General features: G+C 36.3%; 1 protein-coding gene across 3 annotated transcripts in view; it reads right to left on the reverse strand.

Annotated features, from left to right (window-relative positions):
- Positions 1–5,222: 5,222 nt before the first annotated feature.
- LOC127868508 (sulfate transporter-like) overlaps positions 5,223–12,014 on the reverse strand; it is a 49,130-nt gene continuing 42,338 nt past the window's right edge. For all 3 annotated transcript variants that reach the window (XM_052410342.1, XM_052410341.1, XM_052410340.1), the window contains exon 2: positions 5,223–9,142. In XM_052410342.1, the coding sequence (XP_052266302.1) occupies positions 7,052–9,142 (2,091 nt within the window). In that variant the 3' untranslated portion in view covers positions 5,223–7,051. The remainder of the gene's footprint in view (positions 9,143–12,014) is intronic.

Genomic DNA, 12,014 nt, shown 5'->3' on the forward strand with positions numbered 1-12,014 from the left:
AAATTATACATTCAAACTAGATTGTCATATTAGCAATAGTGTAATCTTACAAAGGTGAATTGCACCTGTCTACCGAGTTGGCTTAACGTCCGGCACAAAGTGTGTTCTGATTTTTCCGTGCAATTGAAACAATTAAACGACTTCATTTGTCCATTTACTATCCGTTTTATCGACGTTCCATAATCATGTGAACTTAAATCCATTATCAAAAGAGCTCCGTTTATAGCGTGATTATACAACTCGTTGACTTATGTTCGATCAAGGTAATATGTCATCATTTCCGTCATACCTAGATAATTATTTTTCAATCGGCCCTGTGGTGATTGCAAACTACATTTCTGCACGCCGACCAAATATCACTAACAGGAAGTTTCGAAGACATCGATCAAGATCCGAGGGAATAAATTGAACTGGGTAAATACAGCAGAACGTATGAAATAATTGTCTATTTTGGTGATTAAGGCAACGTGCCCTTGTAGCTTCGATATAATTACCATAAATGCCGGTAGGTAGATGTAATTCATTGCCTAGACAATAACTATAAATGCATACCGCTAAGTACACATACTACAATAAATTACCGGAATGCATTATAATAACATGATTGTGAAATAATCAACGACCAGACTATAGTGTTCAGACATGTAATGAAATCGGTTGTCCCAAAGGTATTTCCTTTTAACCGTATAAGCCATCCTTTCTTCACGCTATGTTCTATGCTGACTATGGATAGCAACATTTTATAACATTATCCATAAAAACACATTTTAGACGAATTAAACTTGTTTTTCTTTTTTGTCTTACAAAGCTGTTAACAGACTGCTATGTCAACATCACTTAATGATATAGTTTCGATTGCATTATATTGAGCTGCGCTTAACCATTTAAAGCCCGATGCACCCAGGAGCAATACTCATCTCAAATACAAATGTATTTGAGATGAGCACATTTACCCACTTGCAATAAAATTGTCATCATATAGATTTTTTGCTCAGCTGCTAATGATGTGCTAATTCAAATTGATGGCGTCAAAGCAACGCTGCTAATACAATTTTCGCAAATAGGCATATTGACGAGTCGTTTATGTTTTCATACGACCGAATATCTAGACCAACTGCGACAGACCGTTGGCAGGAAACTAATTTCCATAAGTATTTCCTTACCGGAGTCCATAAATGCATTCGCAATTAAATCTTGTAAATCGTTTAGTTGAGCATTGATGAAATGAATTACGTTAATTGTTGTTTTAGACGACTTACACATCTGCTACATAGGCATTGCTTAACGTTCACATTTGCTTCATATTTGCATATGTGTAGAAAAAAATAAACTTGGACATATGCATCAAAAAGCATGGAATAAGTCAATTCAGTGAGTTTTGTCATTTATCGATTTTTGTAAAACATGTTTACAGGATATAATAGCGAATTGAAAAGACGTGTCGGCTTGCACTAGCGACACCATATAAGGTGAAAAAAAGCATTTTATGCATTGGTAGGTTACGAAAAATTAATTTACTTTCGCGTTGTTTACAATTATACTAGTTTAATTGGAAAACATCAGTCTTAAATAAAATATAAACAATGCAGTCCAATATAAACGAGTATATGTGTGGTCTAGCAAGTTATCAAATTTCAACCATTTCTGATTTCATAGCTTATATAAGCACGAAGCTTTCGTCAAGGTGACAGTCGTACGGCTGTAATTGCCACTTTGTCGACAAAAACTGCATTGTTTTTCAAAATCACTCATATGTCAATCTTTCAAAGTATCCTACATATATTGAACTGAACGATGCTATCCATGTAGCCATCGAGAGTTCTGATGTCCTTGTCCGAGATGAATTTAGCATTAATTAATGCAAAAGAGGTGGACATCGTTGTAAATTATGGTAATGCTATGCTAACGATGGGCTTTAATATGACATTTGTAAGTCTTCCAAAATTATAGATAGAATAATTTGCCAGCGCCAAATATGAATGCGTTACTCATGTGAACTAGAAAAAGTACGAAATTGATTTTACTCATTATGTAAATGAATTGGGAGTTTCAACGCACATTCGAACTAAAGCAATGGAATAACTCGGTTATGCGTGTCCTTCTGTTTCTCACGAGGAGACAGGTCGGGTAGCTATTATTACTTAATACAGAATATAATTAAATACTGAAATAAATCGTTAAGTCAAAAGATATAACCATTAAACATGGAACGAGATTTATGCGAACCACTTTGTATATCAGAGATCAACACTATCTTCAATAGAAATAAAATTTCAAATAAATAACGAGGTGTCAATATGTTTTGGTAATCAATTAAATAAATGTTTACCTAATGCTGCTTTTAGCTCACCTGAGCACAACGTGCTCATGGTGAGGTTTTGTGATCGCCATTTGTCCGTCGTCCGTCGTGCGTCGTGCGTCCATCGTCAACATTTGCCTTCTTAACACTCTAGAGGCCACATTTATTGTCCGATCTTCATGAAACTTGGTCAGAACATTTGTCCCAATGATACCTCGACCGAGTTCGAAACTGGGTTATGCTGGGTCAAAATCTAGGTCACTAAGTCAAAAAAAAGAAAAACCTTGTGAACAATGTAGAAGTCACATTTGATGCCCAATCTTCATGTAATTTTGTCAAAATGTTTGAATTAATGATATGTTGGTTGAGTTCAAAATGGTTTCGGTCCATTGAAAAACATGGCCGCCAGGGGGCGGGGCAGTATTCCTTATATGGCTATAGAGAAACCTTGTGAACACTCTTGAAGTCACAATTTTTGCCCAATCGTCATGAAACTTGGTCAAAACATTGGTTTCATTGATATCTCGGACGAGTTTGAAAATGGTCCAGATCGGTAAAAAAACATGGACACCAGGGGGCGGGGCAGTTTTCTCTATATGTATATAGTGAAAACATGTGAACACTATAGAAGTCACATTTTTGGTCAAGTCTTCATGAAATTTGGTCAAAACATTTGTTTCCTGGATACGTCGGTTGAGTTCGAAAATGGTTTGGATTGGTAAAAAAACATGGCCGCCAGAGGGGGGGGGGTCCGTATGTTTGTATAGTATAAAAAGCTTGTGAACACTCTAGACGTCACAATTTTTGCCCAATCATCATGAAACTTGGTAAAAACATTGGTTTCATTGATATCTCGGACGAGTTCGAAAATGGTCCAGATCGGTGAAAAAACATGGCCACCAGGGGGCGGGGCAGTTTTCTCTATATGTATGTAGTGAAAACATGTGAACACTATAGAAGTCACATTTTTGGTAAAATCTTCATGAAATTTGGTCAGAATTTTTTTTCCTGGATACGTCGGGTGAGTTCGAAAATGGTTTGGATTGGTAAAAAAACATGGCCGCCAGGAGGGGGGTCTTTTTCCTTATACTTATATAGTTAAAAAAGCTTATGAACACTCTAGAAGTCACATTTTTTGTTCAATCATCATGAAACTTGGTCAAAACATTGGTTTTATGGATATCATGGTTGAGTTTGAAAATAGTCGTGATCAGTGAAAAAACATGGCCGCCAGGGGGTGGGGCAGTTTTCTCTATATGTATATAAGAAAACATGTGAACAGTCAAGAAGACATGGCCGCCAGAAGATGGGGCAGTTTTCTCTATATGTATATAGTGAAAACATGTGAACAGTCTAGACGACACATTTTTCGCCCAATCTTTATGAAATTTGGTCAGAACATTTGTTTCCTGGATACGACGGTTGAGTTCGAAAATGGTTCAGATCAGTAAAAAAACATGGCCGCCAGGAGGGGGGTCTTTTTCCTTATACTTATATAGTTAAAAAAGCTTATGAACACTCTAGAAGTCACATTTTTTGTCCAATCATCATGAAACTTGGTCAAAACATTGGTTTTATGGATATCATGGTTGAGTTTGAAAATAGTCGTGATCAGTGAAAAAACATGGCCGCCAGGGGGTGGGGCAGTTTTCTCTATATGTATATAAGAAAACATGTGAACAGTCAAGAAGACACATTTTTTGCCCAATCTAAATGACATTTGGTCAGAAGATTTTTTCCTGGATACGACGGTTGAGTTCAAATACGACGGTTGAGTTCAAAAATGGTTTTGATCCATCTAGTAACATGACCGGCGGGGAGGGGGGCATTTTCCTTAAATTTATATACTAAACAAGCTTGTGAACACTCTCAAAGTCACATTTTTTGACCAATCATCATGAAACTTGGTCAAAACATTGGTTTTATTGATATATTGGATGAGTTTGAAAATGGTGGTGATCAGTGGAAAAACATGGCTGCCAGGGGATGGGGCAATTTTCTCTATATGTATGTAAGAAGCATTTTCCTTATATATATATATATATATATATATATATATATATATATATATATATATATATATATATATATATTTTAAAAAAAAATCCGGGTATTAAAAACATGGCCACCAGGGTGGGTGAGGTAATTTTCTATATAGGCCTATTGTGAATACTCTGGAACACCTTATTTTTAAAGTCAGTCTTCTCATACCAATAATTTGCAATATTTGCTGAAGAGCTTTAATCTTTGTTTCTTTCCATCTTAGTCTCTCAGGTGAGCGACCCAGTGCCCTTTGGGGCCTCTTGTTTTTTTTTTTTAGTTGATTCATTTTTCTGTTCGTATTATTTAAGCATTGATAACGAACTGTTTTTGCTTCTCATATTTTTGAAACACTTATGTGGACTTTGGGAATAACCATAAAGCATAAATCTACTAAATAATACAAAATTTTCGGTTGAAATGCATTTTTACACACAATATAAATGCTTAAGTTATGCATTTGTTCTGTACTTGTATTCCTCCATATATTTGCATAAGTTTCCAGCGACATTACTTAAAGGGTATTTGTAAAGCGTTAATCGATAACCATGGTAACAAACACGTCGAGCACAGATGTGACACCCTTGTCATTTGTTTATTAATCTGATAATATCAGAAATGAAAATAATCAGTCAGAACAAGAAGTGTAATGTGAAAGGGGGATGAGGAAATAATAAATATACTAATGTTTGAATTTTCTTTATGTATACCTAACATTTAAAACAATAGATACTATTAACAACTACAATATAATTATAAATTTGTGTATGCATATATAACTTCAAAGAATTCAAATATTTAACAAAACAAACAATAACATTATAAATATATTTTGTCATCTAGAATCTAGTATACGAGCGCATACAAGTTCTAGTAAATATATTTATATATATAGAACAACTTTACAGTGAAAAATACATTTCATCGGAACTTTAAAACTAGATTTTTCATCTCTCCGATTTTCTAAGCACACATATTTTTGGTTTGTTTCAATATACAAGGAATTTTAAGATAATCTCAATAAAATATTGCATGTATTCAAAAAACTTTCGCTGAACAAGTTTGAATTGCACTGTTTATTTTCGTAGAAAAATGTATCAGACTGGTGACAAGCTACTAAAATAGTTGGGCTAAAGCAAAGTTTAAATGTGGAGATATAGTCCTAAAATTACGGTGTCACAGAGGTGGCATACACTCCTTTAAAAAAAATGCACTCCTCTTTTTCTACCTCTTTCCCACGACATACTAACGTGATGAAACGACTTACTTACTCGTGGGGACGAGTTAGCTTTGTCGTGGGAACGACTTACTTAGTCAACAGCACGAAATAGAAACAAGAGGAGTGAACAACTAAATAAAAGAGGAATGCATTATCTTGTATATTCATATTGTAAAAAATTCAAGTAACAATATCGAGGCAAACATAGCTGTACAACACCAGTAGCAACAAATTAAAAAAAAACATATCTCAGCCACCAGCAAGAATAATACAGTTTTCTTTTGCACCATGAAAACCTAGTACATAAGATTATTGTGTGCTGAGTAATTTTACTTAGTACGGAATACTACTAATTACATTTTATTTTGTGATAAGTTAGTCTAATACATTTTCATTAAGTGAAAAATAAAGCAATAGATGTTCTATTATGTGCTTATAAATTAATACATGTTTGTTCAAAGTGTAAAACTATATTAAACACACGAGATACCATTTGTGTTTTATCAATTTTTCGAAATACATATCAAGAAAAACATTAACTAAATAGTATACAATGAAACAACAAGTATTGTTAAACAAGCTTACAATACGACACATCATGAACTGGCAGGGAAGGCAATTTTACATTTCTCTCGATGTTCCATGAATATATACAGTGTTGTTTTTGTTATTTTCTCCTGATATTTTGTGTGTACATTGTGTAGCGCTTTTGTCTTGTGTCTGATTGTTGCCAATTGGTCAATTGCTATGAATAAAGGGCCAGGTGCCCTGACGAAGCAAATGTTGCCATTTGTACAAGTCGATCCTTTCAAAAATGAAGTATGTGGCAAGAACAAAAGTTATTTAAAACATAAACGTAATAAATAAATAAAGTTGATGGCAAAGTTTGTTCCTTCAAGTTATCATATGCTTGAACGAAATATCACATTATACTATATCAAACATTTATCAATAACAGAATTTTGAATAACATATGCATACATAAAGTTATGATGATTAATTTAACAACAAATAGAAATGTAAATAATATTATTAATTGCGAAACAACATTAAAATAGTAATACCCGCGACTACTAACGAAAAAAATGTTTTTATGTTCTTGTATACTTATATATCAGAGGTGGTCAGGAAAAGTCACATATAGTTTAATTAAACACATACCAAAATACCAACTCTGTACCAGCAATTAACTATAATACATATCTGTCCATTTGTATTGTACTAAATATTATAAATTATGAATAATAGTAACATTAGCAATAATAGTATTATTAAACACTAGTATCCCATCTAAGTCGTTCTCCTTAATGATGTCCGTACGTGTTGGATTGCGTCTATTAGTTCAATATACCTATTAATTCTATAGACACATAGTGTTTAATCATGTTTCCATAAAAAACATATAGTAACTTTAAGTTTATAAATCTGTTTCCCTTCTTGTCCTTAAAATAGTTCCACTACGGCCGCTTAGTATACAATGCAAATAGTAATTCTTACATATTCGAGGTCTTTGGTAGCATTTCCAGCACATCAAACACGTCATAATATACGTCGGACCTTGGAAACGATTTGAAGAAGTCTCCGTTCGTTAACGTCTCTATGACCGATTGATGTAAACCTGTCAAATAGACGTCCATTCCCATCCCTTTGTATGCTTTCACTATCTGTACCAGAACCCCAAGGCCGGCCATATCTATGTAACTAACCCGCAAACAATCAATCACTAGCACTATATGCTCTTCGTCAACAACATTTTCAAAATTATCCGCTGGCTTCGCTGTTGATATTTCACCATTTTTATGCGTATCGTTGTGCTCAATATTTTTATCAATATTAAACGCCTTGTGAAGATCGGCATGGATTGTTCTTGGTTTTTGGATAGGGCTAGGTACCCGTTTAAACAGCTCTGACTTGATGCGCTCACAGGTCGCAAAGTACAGATTCGTGGGTATTCTAAAGACTTTTACATGCGCGTTACCGTCAAATGCTTTAACATTAACGAGTACGTCTTCGTTCTCAGCTACAGTTGCGATACTCGCTTTCGCGCACTGATCTCGAACAACCACGAGAAATATCGACACCCCAATGCCGGCAATAATGCCATACTTAAGATCTGCTAAAACACTTACGACATTTGTAGTCATCCAAATAGCAAAGTCGTACTTATTAATGCGCCAGATTCCCGGAAGGTTCTGGTACTGAAGCAACAGATCCTTCATTGAAACAATTATCATGGCGCACAGAACTGTCATTGGCAGTGACACAAAAAGCTGACCAATGACCAAAATAACTAGCACGATGAACACGACCGTGGGAACCGCGTGTAGCGTTGTCTTGGCTCCAAGCGAGCTAAGAATCATGGTCCTTGGCGGGGCAGCGGCAGCCGGAAAGGCATGGAAGAAAGAGCCAATCAAATTACTTGCGCCATATGCAACAAGTTCCTGGTTGTCATCTATATCAATGCCGTGAATGACGGCACAATGCTTCGCCATAGATATGCTCAAAGCAAAGGACATAACGGCGATTACTACAGCATCCATTATAAAAGCGACAAGGTTGTGGAAATGCGGTACATCAGGCACAGTGAAACCACTAGGAATCTCTCCAACAACTTTCACATTGAATTTATCATAGAATTTCGCGAAGTGTGATATGATAGTCACAACTACTACAACAATAAGATCAATTGGCACTGGCATCTTCATCTTGCTTTTAAAGCGTTCATTGATACATATCTTCACAAACAGCAGTACTGCCATACAAATAACACCTATTATAACTGCCGCTACGTTCGCATCGCCAATTTTACTAAAAATTTCTATGTACGTGAATATCAGCTTCCCAGCTCCGGCATGATTGGTCAATGTAATACCTGTGACCTTTGGTAGCTGGCTTGTTGCTATGTGGACGGCCGACGCAGTGGTAAATCCGCCAACAAACGATGTGGACAAATACGTCGTGATGAAACCAAGTTTCAGAAGACCCATGGTCAGAAGAATTGCACCGACAATAAAACAACATGCCATAGCAGCACCCGTTTTCACTTCCATTATTTCGTCTTCAGTTGGGGCGGTTCCATTGGCTGCACTTCGTTCGTCAATAAAAATACCTGCCTCGCGCTCAACAACAGTTTGTGTCAGCAACGCCATCACGGCGTTGGTCCCAAAGGACACGTGTGGTGAAGTTCCCAAAATCATGTACACCAATACGGAAAAGAAAGTGGTGTACAGGCCATGCACGGGACGCAACGTTGCGAGAATTCCAAAGCCTAACGCCATCGGCAAATGCATGAAACTGACCGTAATACCCGACAACAAATCCCAAGCAATATTTTTCTTGATATTATAATTGCGCACAAAGTAAACACAAGGAAAATACGATAACACAATTTCGCAAATTTTGTTCGGACTACAGATTTTAAGTTTTTTCTTTACACACGTCATTAGGGTGGACTTTGTGGCATTCGAATCCGCATACGTAGCATCGTATTGGTCCTGTGTGTAGACGTTTCTGGTAATCAAAACCTGCGCCGTGTGCTTAGGGCGGACATCTTTGTCGTCCGAAGCGATGTTTAAAAGGCGTTCCTGCAATACAAATTAATTAAATTGAGTTGATAATGATCGTGACGTCTAAATGAAAATGAATATCGTGGACCTTTAATCGTTTTCGACAAGCTTGCCATAGAAATGATAAAATCAAGTGCTCCTGCAAAATGAATCAAAATAATTATCACTTTGAAAACCTAAGCTCCCGAATATACAAATACGATGTTCCTAGAATTAATTGACAGCAAATGAATAATAAATGGTAAACAGCTTAACGACTTAAACTGCATATATAGAGTAACTGCAAAAATGATTTAAATGCATTATACTTATGTTTGACAATACTACGGAATTATGTTATAACTGTGTAAGCTACCACACCGAAACCAAATGCAAAAGTTTCTAAAATAATATGACAGCCATTTAATATCAGTAGGGGTATGAACGTAAACGATACCTAACTAGTATCTACGTTTAAAGGAATGATGTCGTGTTAGAGAAGTACGTCATGGCGAAATTAATGTATTACCCATGCAACACTTAAATGAACGAAATATGCCAATTGTTCGATGACTGTAAACGAAATCACGAAATATTTACTACATATATCTCAAAAGCTTGCTTAAACCCCGCTGATGCATGGCTTACATGCACCCCCTTTGATATTATGACCACGCGCTCTGCGCCAACGAAACAGAGTAAGCACATGGTGCTCCTGTAATAAAATGGCGTCAATTGTTTATAAGGTAGTCTAGATATTGCACGAATCTAGGGGATTTCTGCTTTCCTTTAATTATTTATGAAAACCACGTGCTGTCCTTAGAAAATGCGTCCGCTTTGATATTATAATGAACTTTTTGTGTCAGTCACGTGATAAAATGACCGCAATGACATATTTGATTTTGAATGTCTATACTAAACTTAAAGCAGGCAAGTTTTAAATTAAAACAAGTAAATTGACCATGCCAAGCAGCACGATTTCCTTATTTCAGTTTTAATTACTTGCATTTAATTGACTGTACATGTGTATATCGAAGATAATTACGCACAACATTACTGAACAATTACAGCAATTTGCGGAAACCAGTTTGTCTATTTTTACTGTTACACTGTCTTGACGAAACATGCCTCAATGCGATCCCACCATGCGGCCCAGAAACATGTGTGATGTTTCAAGTGAATACCTGTAGCAGAAACAGTGATGTGGCTTAGTTGCACGTTAACCTTGACCAGATCATAACACGGACGTTAACGAAAAGGGCCGACATTTTGGTGAATTGTATAGCTCGGTGGATAGTCGAGCTAAAGAAAATGGTCAACTTGTGCTTAATTGAATATCTGTAGTAGAAAAGGTTACATTATGGTACTGCATGTTTACATGGATAAACACATTTTCTTATCTCAAAAAGGAGGAATCATTCTTACCTCAACACATTTTCTCATTACAACAAGATGCGTTTGTGAAACACAATGTCCCCTTATAAGACGTTTTACCTTGAAGGATGACCTTAACCTTGACCCTTCACCACTCAAAATGTGCAGCTCCATGAGATACACATGCATTTCAAATATAAAATTGCTAGCTTCAATATTGCAGAAGTGGCATTACATGAGCCATATTTTTGACCTTGAAGGATGACCTAGACCAAGACCTTTCACCACTCAAAATGTGCAGCTTCATGAGATACACATGCATGCCAAATATAAAGTTGCTATCTTCAATATTGCAAAAGTATTCATAAAATAAGCGATTTGGGCCACATATATTTGACCTCTGACTTTGAAGGATGACCTTGACCTTGACCTTTCACCACTCAAATTGTGTAGCTCCATGAGATACACATGCATGCCAAATATCAAGTTGCTATCTTCAATATTGCAAAAGTATTCATAAAATAAGCGATTTGGGCCGCATATATTTGACCTCTGACTTTGAAGGATGACCTTGACCTTGCCCTTTCAGCACTCAAAATGTGCAGCTCTATGAGATACACATGCATGCTAAATATCAAGCTGCTATCTTCAATATTGCATAAGTATTCATAAAATGAGCGATTTTGGCCACATATATTTGACCTCTGACCTTGAAGGATGACCTTGACCTTGACCTTTCAGCACTCAAAATGTGCAGCTCCATGAGATACACATGCATGCCAAATATCAAGTTGCTATAATGAATATAGCAAAAGTTATTGCAAAATGTTAAAGTTGGCGCAAACCAACCAACGTACAGACCAACCAACCAACAGACCAACCAAAAGACCAACCAACAGACAGGGCAAAAACAATATGTGCCCCACTACTATAGTGGGGGACATAAAAAGGCCACCATGGTTCAGTTGCAGCTAAGAGGTATGGGCATTAGTCAGTGACTTTGCGAAACGACCCCGACACCCGTTGGACGTTGAATACGTGTAGACAGTGGTATGGAGAGGTTGCGCGTGTAACTTAACTTGAGCATTAACGCAGACGATTAGAATAGCTCGGCCTAATCTGCGAATAGTCGAGTTAACAAACGGATGAATAATCTAGTTCTACTCTCTCTCTGGGGCCTGACTTAGAACTGTATTGAAACGTTGTGATAATAAATGCACTTGCACTCTCAATTCCAATTTCTTTATCATCGATACCTGAGACTAATTTATTTATTAAGCGCTGTGCATGGATACTTATCAAGAAGGCGTTACGGCCGAAAATGGTCGAATGTATTGGGAGATTGCGGACTGATAACGGGAAATACTAATTTCAAACTTAGAGATTATTTCAAAGATTGTTTGATTGTCAAATTGCTTCCATCTTGTGGATTTGTTTTTTTTTATGCGTAACCGTCGTTTACAGCTTTTCATTAATATAAATATACAATAACACAGAGCTCCAGATAAGAGGAGTACATGCGTATATACGCATTTAA

This window comes from Dreissena polymorpha, chromosome 2, assembly GCF_020536995.1.
Source record: "Dreissena polymorpha isolate Duluth1 chromosome 2, UMN_Dpol_1.0, whole genome shotgun sequence".
In the NCBI taxonomy this organism is placed as follows: Eukaryota; Metazoa; Mollusca; class Bivalvia; order Myida; family Dreissenidae; genus Dreissena; species Dreissena polymorpha.